The 19,071-nt window shown below is 38.3% G+C and overlaps 1 protein-coding gene across 1 annotated transcript; it reads right to left on the bottom strand.

Moving 5' to 3' along the window:
• LOC109224997 (protein TRIGALACTOSYLDIACYLGLYCEROL 4, chloroplastic) lies at positions 6,703-11,887 on the bottom strand. Its single transcript, XM_019389587.1, has 5 exons — positions 11,466-11,887; positions 10,359-10,608; positions 8,554-8,935; positions 7,603-7,886; positions 6,703-7,075 (listed from the first exon to the last, which is right to left on the bottom strand). Exons 1-5 carry the CDS (start codon positions 11,735-11,737, stop codon positions 6,878-6,880), a joined length of 1,386 nt encoding a protein of 461 aa, XP_019245132.1. The 5' UTR covers positions 11,738-11,887; the 3' UTR covers positions 6,703-6,877.

Genomic DNA, 19,071 nt, shown 5'->3' with positions numbered 1-19,071 from the left:
TTTTCTTTCTCTTCAACAAATATTACTTCATAAATATCAATTCTACAATTTAGTCCATTTCCTCCAGCGTACGTCAGGACAATTCTTCTCCATCCATTTCTCACGAGCCCCAGAACTCGTCGCTATATGCCTGTTAAGTTTATCATACGAAAAATCATCTAAACATAGGGGAATTATCGACCTTTCTTTTCTAGTATCAACTGATCCTTCTCGTTTGCACCATCTAAATTAAATCTTAATTTGACTAGAAAAATAAAGGAGACATTTTCTTTATATCTGTATATTCGCAAATTGGATCTTCTCTATATATTTGACTACATCAGCAATCATAAGCCACCAAAATCTGCAAACAAAATCTCGCATACCTTGGAAATTCAGAATAGCATCACTTGGTTTGAGGTCTAACTCGTGATGAGGATAGTTATTCTTTCTACTCGAGATATCATGACAGACCAAGAGACTCGACTAGAAGGAATAGGTGGAGAAATTGTGTTACATCTGGTAATCCTTTTAATATCGAAATTGGATTCGAAACTTCCTATTTGCACAATTAAACCTCAGTGCAAAGTTTTGTACAGACTATGACGTGAAATTTATAGGCTTGAAGTCCAGCCTTTGAGCACTATGATGCGAGCTAACTCACTATCTGTACCTTCTTTACATAAAATATTGAGCCTATTGTGATGAGCCGCCATGTCATCATGCCACATAGGCGCCATTTGGCATATATTAATGACATGTGAAGCTTACATAAGAGGAAGGCTAGCATTTGTGAGAAGATTCTAGAGAAATATGAATATTTCCTTAGGAAGACCCTAGACCCTTATGGATTTGCTAGGAAAGTCCTTGGAATCTTCTAGGCTTGTAGAAAATTCTAGATAAGGGACTTACTTGTAAATATTAAGGACTTGTGGAACAAATTATTATTTACACACTAGCCCCTAGGTGATTAGTATAAATAGGGGGGGGGGGGGGGGGCATCCATTTATAATTCATCAAGCAAACAATTCAAGTTCTCTCTAATACAAAGCTTCCTTTAACAATTCTCTTGTGTTCTTTCTACCATTCTCTTAGCGATCTTGAGTGTAGTAAGGCTGACTTGGCATAGAGAACGTGAGCAAACTGTGTAAGATCGTGAGCGAGTTGTCAAGTGCCACACGTGTACTTAGTTAAAAACTAAGGACGTGACAACGTGGTATCAGAGCGAAGGTTTTAACTAAGGGAACGGCGAACGACGGAGAAATTAACGCTGCCAACACCCAAGCCAACGTCATCCAGGATGCTGCTGGCAAGAGTGGCCGTAGCAAAAAGAGGAATTCCACCAACAAGAGCCACGAGGTGCCACCTGAGGTTGTGTCAAACGAAGGGCTTACATCCCAAGAACCATCTGCCACTGAGGCGAGCGAGGATGAAGTGGAGGTTCTGCCCGAGGATGTCTCGCTTGGTAAAGAGTGGGCGATGAAGATGAACGCGGGGATGGACGCCGTGGAGATCTTTGGCCAACGCTTGGGGAAGGTGGAAGGCACCCTTAGCGTTCTTGAGGGGCACACTCTTGAAGAGATTGAGAGTATCCGAAATGACTTGGAGGGACGTACAGAGACCGAGATGGAACTAAGGCTAACCATCACTGCCTTAGAGTGCAGACTCATGGAGGCTTTGAGTACTATCGATGCTATGAAGGCAAAGATAGATTCACTCGAGGAGCATGTCAATGCTGGCGTGACCGAGGCAGCCAGCAATGTTGTGCTGACGAGAGAGGCCAAGATCGAGGCTCCCAAACCCCCAGTGTTCAAAGGTGTTCGTGATGCACAAGAAGTGGAAAACTTTCCTTTGGCACTTGGAGTACTACTTTAGGCACGGCAAAGTGAGGGACGACGAGGACAAGATCAACACTACTGTATTGTACCTCTCAGAGACTGCCATGCTTTGGTGGAGAAGGAAGATGGTCGACATGGATAAGGGTCTATGTACTATTAGCACATGGGATCAGTTCAAAGCCGAGTTCAAGCGACAGTTCTTTCCAAACAATGTCTTGTATGAGGCAAGGCGCAAGCTTAGGGAATTGAAGCAAACAGGGAGCATACGTAACTATGTCAAGGAGTTCACTACCCTTATGCTTCAAATCCCCAACATGACCAATGCTGACTTGTTGTTCCACTTCATGGACGGGTTGCAAATTTGGGCTAAGCAGGAGTTGCAACGCCGACAAGTCACTGATATAGACCAAGCCATAGTGGAGGCCGAATCATTGATGGATTTCAGGCATGACAAGCACGACAAAGGCAATGGGAAGGAGTCAAAGTTTAACAATGTCAAAGGCGGGGGAGGTCGTGGCAAAGGCAAGGAGATACATCAACAATACTCCAAGACTCAAGATTCCAAAAAGTCGAGTGGTCGTCAGGGCTACGCCGAGAAGAAGGCACGGGCCGAGAAGAAGGGATGCTACATATGCGGAGGGCCGCACGACTTCAGGAATTGTCCCGACCTAAAGAGCCTCAGCGCCATAGTCCGTGAACGAAAGGAGCAGCCGCAAGGAGAGAGTTCGGGAACCACACAGTTGGGTATGATCGGATTATGCGGTGCTGTCACAAAGCAAGCTATCCAACCTACCGAGAACGGAAATCAGTACGTGGATCTCACCATCAACAACAAGCTCGCTCGTGCAATGGTACATACTGGAGCAACTCATAATTTCGTGACCGAGGCTGCCACAAAGAGACTAGAATTGAAGCTTTCTCCGACCAACTCTCGCGTCAAGACCATGAATGCCGAGGTACAAAATGCTCGTGGGGTAGCTAATGGAGTAGGTGGCAAATTGGGAGCTTGGAAAGGTATGACAAACTTTACCGTAACTGCTATGGATATCTTTGACATCATACTGGGGCAAGAGTTCTTTAGACATTGTCATACTTTGATCGACCCCTACCTCCAACGTCTCTTGGTTATGGAGCGAGAAGGATCTTGCATGGTACCTACAATGACTATGCCACACGGACAGATCCAAGCACAAATCTCAGCTATGCAGGTTGTCAAGGGGATCAAGAAGGGGGAGCCATTGTTCGTGGCAACCATTGCAAGTCTAGAGGAAGACAAGAGTTTTCAAGAGACATTGCCGCCTTGCATAGAGAAGTTGCTTGAGGAAAACAAAGATGTCATGGCCGAGGAGTTGCCTAAGCACTTGCCGCCTAGGCGAGAGGTGGATCACAAGATTGAGTTGGAGCCAGGGGCTAAGCCACCTGCATTTTCCCCATATTGTATGGCACCGCCCGAGCTAGAGGAGCTCAAGAAACAATTGAAAGAGTTGCTGGATGCTGGTCACATTCTCCCATCAAAGGCACCTTTCGGCGCACCAATATTATTCCAGAAGAAGAAGGATGGATCGCTGCGCTTGTGCATAGACTACCGAGCACTTAATAAGGTTACAGTAAAGAATAAGTATCCGATCCCGCTCATTGCTGACTTGTTCGATAGACTTGGGCAATCCAAGTACTTTACCAAGGTGGATCTTTGAAAGGGCTACTACCAGGTTCGCATTGCTGAAGGGGATGAGCCAAAGACAGCATGTGTGACGAGATATGGAGCCTTTGAGTGGTTGGTGATGCCCTTCGGCTTAACCAATGCACCGGCCACATTTTGCACCCTTATGAACAAGATTTTTCATCCCTACCTTGATCAGTTCGTGGTAGTCTACCTAGATGACATAGTCATCTACAGCAACACCTTGGAGGAACACATGGAGCACATAAGGAAAGTTTTCCAAGTCTTGCGGGAGAATGAGCTATACATCAAGAGGGAGAAGTGCGAGTTTGCACAATCAAAGGTGCACTTCTTGGGCCATGTCATTAGCAATGGCGAGCTACGCATGGACGAGGCTAAGGTACGTGCTATCCAGGAGTGGGAGGCACCTACAAAGGTAACGGAGTTGAGATCCTTCCTTGGCCTTGTTAACTACTATCGTCGATTCATTAGTGGCTACTCAGCAAAGGCTGCACCATTGACTGAGCTGCTAAAGAAGAACAAGCCATGGGTCTGGACAGAGCATTGTCAAAAGGCGTTTGAACACCTTAAGGCAACTGTAACAGAGGAGCCAGTCTGGCATTACCCGACTTTGCCAAGACATTTGAGGTGCACACAGATGCCTCAGACTTCGCCATTGGGGGTGTCCTGATGCAGGATAAGCATCCCATAGCATTTGAGAGCCGCAAGTTAAATGAGACGGAGCGGCGTTACACTGTGCAAGAGAAGGAAATGACTGCCATTGTGCATTGCCTTCGTACATGGCGACATTATCTGCTCGGGTCGAGCTTCGTGGTCAAGACCGACAATGTGGCTACTAGCTACTTTCAGACGCAGAAGAAGCTCACACCAAAACAGGCTAGGTGGCAAGACTTCTTGGCCGAGTTTGATTATGTGCTAGAGTACAAGCCGGGCAAAGGTAATGTTGTAGCTGATGCCTTGAGCCGGAAAGCCGAGCTTGCTGCCATCACTTCAGCAACTTGGGACATTCGTGAGGCTATAAAAGAAGGCATGCAACATGATCCGGCAGCCAAACAACTTATCGAGTTAGCCAACCAGGGCAAGACGAGACGTTTTTGGGTAGAAGACGGCCTATTGCTTACCACGGGTCGGCGGGTCTACGTGCCTAAGTTTGGAGACATTAGACGGCGGATCATAAGGGAGAGTCATGATACAATGTGGGCTGGTCATCCAGGGCAACGTCGCACCAGGGCCTTGGTTGAGTCAGTCTACTATTGGCCACGCATGCGAGATGATATAGAATGTTATATGCAGACTTGTCTCGTATGTCAGCAGGACAAGGTTGAACAACAACAACCCGGAGGACTTTTGGAGCCACTACCAGTTGCAGAGCGTCCATGGGAGAGCGTGACTATGGACTTTATCACTTGCCTACCAAAGTCCGACGGTTATGGTACTATTATGGTGGTCGTGGATAGATTTTCCAAATATGCCACCTTCATGCCCGCCTCACCAGGTTGCACAGCCAAGGAAGCCGCCAAGCTATTCTTTAAGAACGTGGTGAAGTATTGGGGATTACCAAGGCATATAATCAGTGATCGAGACCCCCGATTTACTAGAAACTTTTGGAGAGAGTTGTTCGACATACTTGGCACGGAGCTTCACTTTTCTACTAGTTTCCACCCACAGATGGATGGACAAACAGAACGAGTCAATGCCTTACTAGAATGCTACTTGAGGCATTATGTAAGCGCGCATCAGAAAGATTGGGCAAGGCTCCTAGACATCGCCCAATTCTCTTATAACTTGCAGCGGAGTGAGTCCACGGGGCGGACACCATTTGAGCTAGCCACAGGCCAACAACCACAAACTCCACATTCATTACCAGTTGCATTCGAAGGAAAGAGTTTGGGAGCTTATCATATGGCCATAGGATGGGAGGAGCAGCTTGATACTACTAAGTCCTACTTGGATAAGGCAGCTAAGAAGATGAAGAAGTTTGCGGACAGTAAACGGCGTTCCACGGACTATAGAGTTGGGGACATGGTCATGGTGAAGTTTAACCCAAGACAGTTCAAGGCACTACGGGGCATGCATCAGAATTTGATTCGCAAGTATGAGGGGCCATTTAAGATCGTCGCCAAGGTAGGCAAGATCTCATACAAGCTTGACATGCCATCGTATCTTAAGATCTACCCTGTCTTCCATGCCAGCATGCTTAAGCCATATCATGAAGATAGGGATGATCCGAGTAGGGGCCAATCAAGTCGAGCGCCAATGACTATCACCGCCTCGCACGATCAGGATATTGAGGCTATTATGGATTACCAGGCCAGGCGAAAACAAGGGCAACAAGCCACCGTTATGTTCCTCGTCCATTGGAAAGGGCAATCACCGGAGGAGGCCACGTGGGAACGATATGAAGACTTATGGCAATTCAAAGATAAGATCCGAGAGTTTATGCAACAGCATTGCGCCGCGGTCATCGCAATATTAGGTGGGGGAGAGTGTGATGACCCGCCATGTCATCATGCCACATAGGCACTATTTGGCATATATTAATGCCATGTGGAAGCTTACATAAGAGGAAGACTAGCATTTGTGAGAAGATTCTAGAGAAATATGGATATTTCCTTAGGAAGACCCTAGACCCTTATGGATTTGCTAGGAAAGTCCTTGGAATCTTCTAGGCTTGTAGAAAATTCTAGAACAGGGACTTACTTGTAAATATTAAGGACTTGTGGAACAATTATTATTTACACACTAGCCCTTAGGTGATTAGTATAAATAGGGGGACCATCCATTTGTAATTCATCAAGCAAACAATTCAAGTTCTCTCTAATACAAAGCTTCCTTTAACAATTCTCTTGTATTTTTTCTACCATTCTCTTAGCGATCTTGAGTGTAGCACAGCTGACTTGGCATAGCAAGAACGTAAGCAAGTTGTGCAAGATCGTGAGCGAGTTTTCAAGTGCCACACGTCTTAACTAAGGACGTGACACTATGCTCTGACTAAATTTATTATTTGTTGGACTTCATATCACCAATAATGGAGCATGTTTAAAAATCCAGAAACCTGAATAGCTTACGTATAACACCATTAACAAATAGGAACATTTAATTTTCCAAGAACGCCTCTGACGATTGGAACATCTCAATGTTCTTCGGGTACTATAGCTTTTTATCTTCAGGATCTCTACACATAAGGAATTTTTCAGAAATAAATTTCAGAAAAATATAAAAACAATTAACTAAAGTAAGGTGGCTAGTATTGAAGAACGAACAAAAATTGCCTATGAATTCGATGCAAGGGTCGTTTGCTCACAGCATAGCATCACTAGCGATAACAATTCTAACTACACAGCAATCAACATAAAAAGTAAACTTTGGGGGTTAAGTTCTAAAACTCAAATAGGCGTAACTCGATCATTCCCTCTTTCCTTTTAGGAGAATACCATGCTACCACTTTCCCAGACTGCAGAACCCTCAAAGAGTAATTTAAACTGCATATGAAATCCTCCAATTGTACGCCAGGCCTGCCAGCCGGCGTATTGAGCAAAAACTTTGAATCTACTCTAAGCACAATTGGTCCAGCGACCTGCATTTGAAACACAAACATAAATATAAAACCATGGTAAAAAAAATGCAAATATAGAAAACAAAATTCCATTCACAAAGGCATTGGGGAGGCAACTTCAGCTTTAGACATGCACTCCACTCAAGAGTTAAGTTCTACAAGTCCTAAATCACCATTAAGAGTCCGTTCAGATTGGCTTATTTTAAGTGTTTTTAAGCCAAAATAGCTTTTAAGCCATTTTGTAGTGTTTCGATAAAATAAAAAAGTGCTTTAAAGCACTTGTTTTTAAGCTAAAAATGACAAAAATAAGCCAAAAGCCAAAAGTTAGAATGCCTAACTTATGGCTTAAAAGTCGCTTAAAATAAGCCCATCCAAACGGGCTCTAAGTTTCCTAAGTAACAAAGCTAATTAGTATAAAACCAGTTCTATTTGTTTTCTCCTCCAAATGTGTTCCCTTGCTACAGAGACTATGGAGTCTAAATCGCATCTAGTATACATTCAAATTACCTCTGTAGACAATGTGACAGAAACAAATATTTGATACTTACCTGTTGCTGAAGTATCAATTCGAGCCTGGGTGAAGAGCGCACATCTCTTGCACTATCAGCTGCTGCTTTTCTGAAAACTTTTGTAACCTGTTTGGCTAACGCTGAAGCAGATGAGACATCCAGACGAGCATCTATCCTGGTGAGGTCTCCGAACGTCTCTTTGAATTTACCATGTTGAAAAGTATAACAAAGCGAACCAAATAAATCAACACCAAAGGGCCTTCTATGCCTAGAATCCGACGGGCTACTGCTATCATTGTTGAGCCATGCCTCAAGAGTTCCCCCTATACCAAGTTGAAGTACAAGATAAGGCAAGAGACTAGGAACATAAAGCTACAATGTGAATTTGGAGTAGCACTCTGGATAGCATCACATATACACGAAATTGTCACCCCCACCAATTTCATAAGAACTGATGCTGCTAAGAAACTTGAAGGAGTTCTACTGATTCAAAGCTCTCATGAGATATTAACAAAGTTGGTCAGAATTTTTTAAGGAAAATATTGTTCGCTTCTGCAATATTCCAGGAACATGCTCAAGAATTAACCTACCCATTAAGTCAATTTAGTTACCAAAGTAAAGAACACAATACTTCTGAAATGTATGTAACAATTATTTTAAAATGTTTCACATTGAGTACAAAATAACTCCACAGAAATAATTGAAACCCCAGATTCTAGCAGAGGCAAGGCAAGAAAGTTCATACAGAGGAAAGGATAATTTCAAACTGTCTGTATATTTGAATAAACTAGACATTTATCTTCTGTGCTGGAAATTTAAATTCCAAGTCCATTGATACTTCAAATTCAGTTAGAAGGTTTAGATATAGATCTTGTATGCATAAAAGATAATCACAGTGTAGTTCAGCAAACAATGTCATAACACAATCTGGAAACTATTAAGCTATATCAAATCAAGTACACTATAGTTTTTTGTGGCCAGTGAAGTTACCAATAATTCCAGATACTGCTGCATGAGGCTCTCTAAGACGAATATCATAAGAAGGGCGATAAATCCGTCCCTTATCTGTCTCGATAACAATGTCCTCTTTTTTTTCCTTGACTCTCCAGAGATCTTCGCTTTTCTCATAAGAAAAGGCAACTTTTCCACATATTCCTTGCATCAGATTGAGTGGTGGCTCATCGGTAATGTTATCCACAGCCTGAGGATGGCCACCATTTTTATGTAAACCAAAACGATATCGGAATCCATTCTCGGAAACCAGCGATGAGCAGTCAAAGGATATTGACTCTGGGACCTCCCAATATCTTCCCTTATGGTCTATGAATAGCTCAGGCCATGCTGCTTCCAAAGTAACGTCGTGCTCAGGAAGCTGCAATGAATATGGAAGAATAGTGAATCAAACATCACAATAGTAAAAGCCCATAAGCTGGGAATACAAATAAACCACATAGATGAGCACGCTATGATAGACTCATTCATAGTTATATGTATGTTATGATGTTCAATATTTAACTTCTTTAATAAGTTGGGTATTCTCAAATTGCAGGAAGATTCATCTTTTAAAAAGCGAGCTAGGAGAAATAAAACAGGGAACCTTTACTTCTCCTTATCTTATTGTCCTCCAGCGGAAGCAATTTAGGATTTGTTTCTCTGCTGAATTATTCCAGTTCAACAAAGAGGCAACAGATTCCAAGTTGTTTAAACAAAAGTGAGAAAACTAAGCGAAATATCATTTAGCTTAGTTATACAGGGAAAAGCCCATGATTGCCATTGCCGAAATGTACCACCAAAGGAAGTAATAAGTAAAGTAGCCTTCTAGGTTCCAAAACTCTAAGGAGTTGTTTGGTTCAAATACAATTTATACATGGATTATAATGTAGGGATTAGTAAATAGTAATGCGGGGATTATTTCTTGCTGGCGTTTGGTTCATTGTACTAAACTTGGATACACAAGATATCATTTAAAATATTTGTTTATCTTTAAACGGAAAAATAATGAGTTTACAATTATAGCCTGGGATACTTGACCTTGATAGGCTTCTAAGAAAAAGACAATAGATAGTTTTTGGTGTTTTATCCATGCTTATACATGGATTAGTTATTCCATGTTGGTCATGGGATAAGCTAACACACCAATTGGTGTATAATTCTATACAAAGATCAACTATACATGAATAGAAAATAAAAATCAAACGTTGCAAACTATTAAAACTACTCTATACAATGATTATTTCTCCTTATACGTCAAACCAAATGACCCCTAACAGTGTGCTAAAGCCTGGGATTGCAAAGGGATACTAATGCATGTCCTAAACGAGATACAAATCTAGGAACAAAACAGAAAAATAACAACCAACAAAATAGAGGCACAACATTTATTAATACCTACTTTGATGCGCAAACGGGCTTAAAGGATCAAATAAAAAGACCAACAATGCATGCCACAACCTGTCATCATTTACTAAATCTAAAAGCATCAATATTATCTTTTAAGCTGAAAACCCACCAAGCTTAATCAGAACTAAATGTTTGAGAAATGGCAAACTTTGGCAATTTTGTCAATTTGTATACTAAGATATTATGCACATCAAAATCAGTTTTTTAACGTGGCATTATGAAATTATGGTTTTTCATAGGATGTTGACTACTGTGGATGCAGCACTGCCATCCCTACGTTAGTAATGGAAGCACATTAACGAGCAAAAATGCATCTTTAACGAAAGCATATAAGGAAATAAAAGATAGCATTCCAATAGTAGAGCACCACATGTTGAAGGACTTCAGATCCTTGCCTTATTAAGAAGCATGGCCCTGAAGCGCCGTCCTTTCTTCTCACCGTGTTCTTCAGTGCTCAATAACAGAGAAGAAGAGGGTGTCAGGGATAGCTGTGAGCACACATTAAAGGCATAAAGTGATTTTTCCAAGAAATGCTTGCCAATGTCTTTTAATACTGGCAGCTCCCACTCATCTACACTGGATAACTCTGCTTTAATGTCAGAAAACAGTTTCTTTGGCCGAAACTGACCTATGAATCCAAGCCACCTATGAAGGTGAATCATAGATAAATAGTTCATCTATTGTATATAAAGAGGGGGCAATATATAGGGAGAAAGCAGCAAATTGGGGGAGCAAAAATAGTCAGTAGAGCCTCTTTGACCAGTGGTTGTCCAAGCACAGAATAAGCAATCAGCTATGAAAGAAGTGAAGATCATAAAAATGTCTAGCTGGAAGACACAGTCAAAAGTGCTACGCTTTGAAGCAAAACACCTGATGGATAAAGAACTTTGGGAAAAAGCACATTACTTCCCTACTGTTTCCAGGATGTGCATTTATCACAATGTGGTTGTGGAAATTAGTTGAAAACACTCTTCTACTTAAGAAACAAAGCTTTTTGCCCAGGCACCAAGTACATCGCGTTAGGCACTCATTTTTTTCCTCAAAAACTTTATTTGGTAAAAATTCATCCATTTCAAGTATAAGAACTTTGTGTATTTAAACAATAAATGCTTTTTTTTTTCAATCAACCTAATTCTGTTTCGTATTTTAGACAGCTTGGTGTCCTTGAAGAAATATGTGCAGTTGCAAGTTCAAATTCAAGATCATCAATATATTGCCACCTAGACAAGTCGAATTCAGTAACTATTTTGTACATGTTCAATTTCATTTTGCCTTATAGAGGAAACGTTTATAGTAGTAAACGTGATTTTATTTTTTTGATTGTGGTGTCTGGACTAGCTTGCACACAAATTCCTGGGTTACCTGCTATGTCCCCCCAACACATTTTTTAAAGAGATAACAGAAATAATCCAGACAAAATTTTGAATCTAAATGAAATATACTAAATCATCTTGACAAAATCAAAGAGTAAGGATTTCAAGTGTAAATAGTAGTTATATTACCAGTTAGAAGTGGAAGCTTTAAACAAAAGGGACTGAAGAGCAAAAGAGCCCAATTCCTTATTGGGAGTGGGAGAATAAGAGGGAATGATTCCCAGAGGAAACCCATTTCCGAGCAGAGAGAGTTGTTGGACTCTGAGGGCTCTGCTGGCCTTGCTGCCATCCAGCGGTTTGGGCTCTCCAGGAATGGACCGGGCCGTCGAGTCTAGGGCATTTGGTGTAGATATGTTGAGGTCCCAAAACGCTGCGTCCATCGCCGTCCTCATATTCGCCATTTTCTTCACGCCGGCGAAAACGAGGTTGAGGTTGAGGTTTGGGGAGTGTGGATGTTTTCCTTATCTGTGACTGTCGCTCTATTTTGGAAGAACGTCACTACTATCAAAGGAGGGTTTTGAATTTGGGGTTTAGCCGTTTCGCTTCTCTTTTTCTCTTTCTTATTTCTTCCTTCTTAATTATATTTGACTAATGCGGTTTATCTCATAAAAATAACATGAGTTATTTAGTTTTCGCTACACAAAAAGTTCCAACATAATATGTTAGATTATGAAACTCCTATATATAAACTTCCAGCATATTATGTTGGAACTCTAGCACACAAAAAGTTCCAGCGTAATATGTTGGATGATGGAGCTCTTGCTTATAAACTTTCTCCAGCATATCATGAAATTCAAGCATATTTTGTTGAATCTCATATATAAAAAATTCGAACTGCAGCATATTGTGCTTGGATTTTTTTGAATTTTTAGGGTACTTTTGTTCAGATTTTATCTTTACATGAAAAAGTAGTTAAGTTTCAATTACTTTTCAAATTGTAGCTATTATTCAATTACCAATTATAAATTAGACTATTTCTGATTTTCCCCGTTTATCTCTCCAAAGTGATTTGCGAGTTAATGCATTGGAGCTGTTTTTTTTCCAGAGTGTACCCAAAAGCTAGTGGCGACGAGTAGGGTGTTCATAAAAACCCGAAAAATCGAACCAAACCGAAAACTAAACCAAACCGACCAAAAAAACCGATAATTTTTGGTTTGGTTTGGTTTTGGTTTTGAATTTTAAAAACCGATCAAATTTGGTTTAGTTTTGGTTTTTAATCAGAAAAAAATCGAAAAAAACCGAACCAAACCGACTATAGGAGTAGTTATTTTAAATTTATTATTACACCTACACATATGTATATTTTTATACAAAGTTCCAAAAATTTAATGGTAAATGTTAATAGTTTGCACTTTTAGTACAGTTCTTTATCTTTACATTCTAGTTTGATTGGTAGTTTTCTTTTGTTAAGTGTAAGAATCCATTTCGTGTTAAAAATAATATATTTTAATTGAGTCCTTAAATTATTCATCACTTTTTGATTCAATTATCATCAATATATCTTGATAAATAATAGATTTTCCAAAAGACAATTGATTTGATAGTGTTACGTTGAAAATGTGGTCGCCGGAATATGTGTTTGGTAGTGTATGTCTTATATTTAAGAAAAAACCGACAAATAACAGAAAAAACCGAAAACCCGACAAAACCCGACATAAACCGAATCGAGAAAAAACCGACTTAATTGATTTGGTTTGGTTCTAATATTTGAAAAACCGACTTACTTGGTTTGGTTTCTTTTAAAGGAAAAATCGATCCAAACCGAACCATGAACACCCCTAGCGACGAGTTCCCTAGTTTTAAAAAAAATTATCTCTCTGTTTTTTTTTTTACTTTTGAAAAAAAAAAAAAAATACCTATCTTGTACGTCGCAAATAACTTCTATATTTGTTCACATCTTGAAATGCTCGTCCTATAGGCGTGGGAACATAAACTTTCTTTAAAGTATTTGACTGTAATTAATCTTAAGGTACGCACATTTGTGCGTGTAACATATATTTTTGAGTATATAATTTTAAAAAAAAATATATATTATTATACAATATGTTTAAGTTATAAAATAAAATAAACTTTTTTGTAAGTTTTGAAAATAATGAATATTATCCTGTTTAGCTGGCTTAGTAAATGAAAATATTATACTCCTATAAAACGACGTTTCTATGAAATGTCTTGAGAAAGTTTTTATTTCTTTGACTTTTAAAGAAACAAAAAAAAAAAGTAGTTTCTCCCAATAAATACTTATTAAAAAGCATAAAAATATATTTGGAAGTATTTTTAAAAGCTTGGTCAAATACTTATTACTGTTAAAAAGTACTTTTCAAATTAATTTGTCAAACACAAATTGTTTCTCACAAGAAGTACTTTTTTGAAAAGCACTTGAAAAAAAATGCACTTCTAAATTCTTAAGAGGTTATTCCTATAGCTCCTGGAACAAAATTGATAAGTGGCAACTAATTAAAGTCTAAATTGACTATGTTGAGTTAATATATTTTAACAAATATATATATATATATATATATATATATATATATATATATATATATATATATATATATATATATATATATATATATAATATAAAAGTGGCAAATAATTAAAGTCTAAATTGGAATATATGAACTTGTCATTTATTGGTAGAAAATGCACATAAAAAAACTTTCATTTAAAATATATTTTGTCTTCTGCAGTGTCACAACTACTGCTTCTAATTTATGTGTTTTTGTCAATTTTAGGCTTAATACTTTGTGTTCTATTTTGTGGTTTCTTTCTAATGCTCTTCTTATGTCAACTTGAAATATCTTTTTTCTTATAGGCATGAATTTGCAAAAGAATCAAATTTGGGTCTTTTTTACTTGAATATTAGTTAATTCAAAGGACTAAGATTTCAAAATATTTAACTGCAATTATAATTTGATCTAATAAAAAATCTTTATAAGGTAAAGAAAACGATTTATCATTTCAACTTTGGATTTTGTTCTTGCAGAGTAGTTAGTATTATTGACTCTTGCTAGCCACCTCCCCTTTTAGTCATCGAACTTTTAGATATTTGACTTTAATCATATTTTACCAAACCAAGAATTCTTATTTTTTTTTAGAGTATAACAATCGATTATTTCACTTTTAGATATTTCTATCTATTTGCAGAATTCATTTAATGTTTTTCTTTATTTTTCTCTCTTTATATTTTATTCTTAAATAGTTTCTTTCAATATTTTTAATTAATTATTCTAATGTTGATGAATAAAAAAAATATTATTTGAGTAGGGAAAGTAATACAAATATAATTTGACAATGTATTTTTTGGTTCAATACATTCAAACGATAAAAATGGGATGAATTATAGTTAATTAGTTCTTTAAAATCAATTAATTGTATCTAAGATCACAATACTTAGGAACTTTAAAATTATTTAAACTTTTAATTATGGTTAATTAATTAAAAAATTCTAAATATTTCAAACTTCCTACATAGTTTAAATACGTAAGAATATATAATAAATTAAATTTAAATTAATTTTAAAGTGCGAAACAGTATAAAAAAAATTATTATGAAATATTATAGTTATGTTATTAAGGCTTCAAATAAAAAATAACTTATAAGTATTAATTTTTATCGATCTTGGAACCATGTATATTGGACTTTCTAATATTGTTCAAATAAAGATAAAGAACCAAGATTTTAAACTGATTTCAAAGTTCTAAAATATTTACTCGGAAAAATAGTTAAAAATTATAATTTTTTGTTTAACGTAAACTTACTTTAAAAGACGTTTTAACATCAATTAGCATTTTTTAAAGGATAATTTCAAAGACCTTCCTCCAGATTTCGCTCTATCACAATGACATCCCTTGTAGTTTGCGTACCTCTCTTATATTTGATTTTCTTGTAACTATTCTTTAAACATATTTAAAATAACTGTACACAAAAATATAATTAGACAGATTTGCCCTTAGAAAAGTAAGCTAAGAATTTTCTTTTTTTCTCATCGTCTTAACTGTATTATTATTCGCGAACCATGATGCTACTTATAAGTTATTAACATCCACTCCATTCCCTCTAAATTTTAATTTTGAGTAATTTTGTTAAATAAAATGGATAAATTCATAGTTTCTAAAAATGTTCTCCAATACAATCGTATTTGAAGCGTGACCTAGAAGTTTATAGAATACTTATTCCACAATACCCTCATAATTAGCATTCATCTAACTATATTGTACTCAGTCTCTTTCCATTTATAATCCAATACCCAGTCGACGAAACAAAGGTGTTTCTTTTAGAGGCTCGAAAATTCTTTTAGAAAAGCGTTATTCTTCAATAACCTCATCAGCCACTTTAAACACTCGAGATAATTTTTGCTATTTACTTTCTACTATAGAGTATAGTTAAGGAGTCAGAAACTCAGAATGCGTCTGTATTTTCAAAAAGAAAGGGCAGCCCGATGCACAAAGTATTCTGTGTTCACTCAGAATTCGGGGAAGGGCCGCACCTCAAAGGGCAACCAATATAGACAGTATATCCCTATGCAAGTATATGTCATACGGAAAACATTTTTCTTTTATCTTTTAAAAAATAAATAAAAATAAAGGCAGGCACTTTCCTTTAAAGCAACAATAACTTTACGGTGAATGGTCAGATTATCACTCATTAGTGATTAAGTTGAGAGGATTTGAGCTGTGCGAGAAGAAAAATTGACAGTGAAACCTAGAATTTAGGAGAGGGAGAAGAAGTGGATTTCTTTTATTTATTCTCAGAAGTTACATTATCAAAATGAATCTATATTGTTCTAGAGATTTGTTTCATTATATACAAATCAACTAAGCTAATACATGGGCTAAAGTTGTAAAGATATAAAAAACTTGTGTTTGGTTTCATGAAGTGGGCTGCCCGGTTAATACAGTGCTTAGGCCTAGACTGTATTGCAGGTTGGACTTCGGGTTAATATCCCCCCTCCAAAGCCTGGGAGATGGAAACACCCCAAGCTTTGCCAAAAGTGTGTGGTGACCATATATAGGCATTGGTCATTGATGTTCAGGCCAGTTGTCACAAGCTTCGAACAAGTTGGAGAGACACTAGCCTAGGAAGATTAAGCAGTCGCGTAACATAGTGGACAATCCCACCTCTATATGCTTTGTGCGCTCATGAAAGGCCTGGTTCTTGGCAATGTGTAATCAGGCTTGGCTGTTCACAACAAAATACAATGTACAAGGGCTAGAAATAGAAAGGCCAAGGTCATTGAGGAGCTGAAACCAAACCAAGATAACCTCAGCCACCATCCTTTCCTCAAAAGCCTATACTCAAAGCCTCCGCAGAGGAAAGAGTTGATAGTTAGGTTGCTTCTTGCTTTTCCAAAGATATAAGGGCAAGCCACCAAGAGTAATGAAATAACCTTGTAACTGGACCTCCGAGAACAAAGCACATGGTAGCCCAGTCAAAATCAAGAAAAGGCAATAAAAGAGGAGATGCAGGAGGAATTAGTCTAAATCTATAAATTCCTTGAGCCGGGGCAGACATTAAGTTATCTCAAAACATGTAACCCACCACGATAGAGGGACCCTGGGAACTGTAAAACTGACTTAAAATGCTGGACATCATAGGCAATGTCAGGCCTGGTGTGTTGAAAAAATTTAACTTTTCCAACTAGTCTTCTTGGGTAAATGCCTGGGATCTGGGAGGAGATACCCATAGCCAACAGGCAATTTGATGAGGCATCTAAGAGGAATGGCAACAAGAGATAATGGATACTTGATTCATCCAATAAATCTGAATTGTACTTTGTGTTGATGCAAAGTGACATAACCCATTAAAATGAGAAAAGACTTTCTAAACCTATAAAATAGTTGACCAAACCCAAGTCTTTGATCTGGAATTGTCATCCAAAAAACTTTTCAATGGCTTGTCATTTCAGAATATTCAGCACCACAACTAAGAAGAATATCCATCAACATAGGACCACCAAAGATAAAACAAAGAATCGCTAGAGGACTTAGTAAATAAGGAGTAATTAATTTGCTAGCAATGTAGCCTTGTGGAGAGGCAAGGCATCAGATAGTTTAGAAAACAACTGTCTGGAAAGCCTGCTTTAAGGCCATATAAGACTTCCTAAGCCTACAAACTAGAGGAGAGGCAGCAGAGAAGAGGAAGAAGAAATCTGGAAGACCAGGGGTATCCTCATGTACACCTCCCCATGTTAAGATCACCATGGAGGAAGGCGGATGACATAAGCTGGAAAACAAGTCCAATGTCTCTTGACAGCAAGAAAGAGATATTTTGACAGTAGTAAGCTTGACCAACATGAGGAGAAAATCTCAGTGTAATCAATGCCTCCTTTGAGTGTCACACCTAATGACAAATCTGGCCTTAACCTCTCAAATATAACCATCAGCTTTCTGCTTGATCTGTTATACCCACTTGCAGGGATAACTTTCTTATAAGGAAGGAGAGGATAATGTTCCCCATGTATTGTTGGCCTTCAAGAAGCCTCAATATCTTAGCATGGCCTCTTGCCAAGCAGGATGAGAAGTGGCTAGTAAAATTGAGGCTCGCAGCATGTGCGAGTCAGAGCAGGAAACCCTTGGATTTAGAGAAACAGATGAAGAACGCAAGAACAGAAGAAGAGGCAAACAAAAATCACTCAAATAGGTTGGAGGGTCTGCCTGAGTCTCCCTTAGGAGAGAGCAGATAAAGCAAGGAGGGAACACAGGAGTTTTGAAGACAAAAAAAAAACATAAAAAACATCAACAAGAAAGAGAAGTATAGACGACAGAGGAACACTAGCAGGATATAGGAAAGAAGCAATAAAATAAAAGACGACTAAAGCCTACAAAGAGACACAATACAAAAGCAAACAAAAAGAGTGACAGAGCAGGGAAGGAAAAGCAACAGGTGAAGTAGGAGTAGGAGTTATCAGTAAAATCAGATGTAGCGGAAGGGAAAGGTGGAGGAAGGTGCGGAGCATGATTAAGGAAATATTCGTGTTTGTGGAAGATACATCTTCTAGAGAAAAGGATCTAGACATTGAGAAGATAGATTTGAGAATTTATAACCTTTCTATGCCAGATGGGTACCCCAGAAAAACACAAGAATGACTGATAACTATGGATTTACCTATTATGTGCTCTCTTTGCTTAGGTTTTGAGGTTCGGAAAATACGTAAAGGTATTCCCGGAAAACTGACTTAATGTCTTGCTATGCAGGGTTGGTCAAAATGAGTGTGATCACGCCCCAATCTCGTGACCTTATAAAAAGGACAAGCGGTTGCTTGCAAATTATAATCCGGGTATTTAGCCCAGAGTCGAAATCCACAGGGGAATTAACCTACAATTTACTTTTGTCAGACTCACTCGAATTCTCCGTAATCAACTACTCCACAGATAATTTGAAATAACACTTGGTGATATGTGCTACTAACTATAAGCTGAATAAAATCAAGTAAAACTAAAAAGCTAACTACGACCTGAGTTGGTAAACAAATAAGAGAGAAAGTGGATCTAAGGTTGTGAGGATTTCCCCTATTGATGGAATCCCTTCCTTTTATTTTCTATGATAATATCTGCAGCCACTTAATCACATCAATCTCCTTACGATGACATTCTGCTCACATACTTACCGTAGAATCTCCTCGCCGGTTCATAAGTACATTATGGCACAATATTTTACTAAGACGCACTCTCCCGAGTTTACGCTAGCTGCTTATATTACAACTCAGTTAGCATCGCACTCAATGTTTCGTTATCCC

The sequence above is a fragment of the Nicotiana attenuata genome, chromosome 1, assembly GCF_001879085.1.
Source record: "Nicotiana attenuata strain UT chromosome 1, NIATTr2, whole genome shotgun sequence".
Classification (NCBI taxonomy): Eukaryota; Viridiplantae; Streptophyta; class Magnoliopsida; order Solanales; family Solanaceae; genus Nicotiana; species Nicotiana attenuata.
This window is presented reverse-complemented; position numbering and strand designations above follow the sequence as displayed.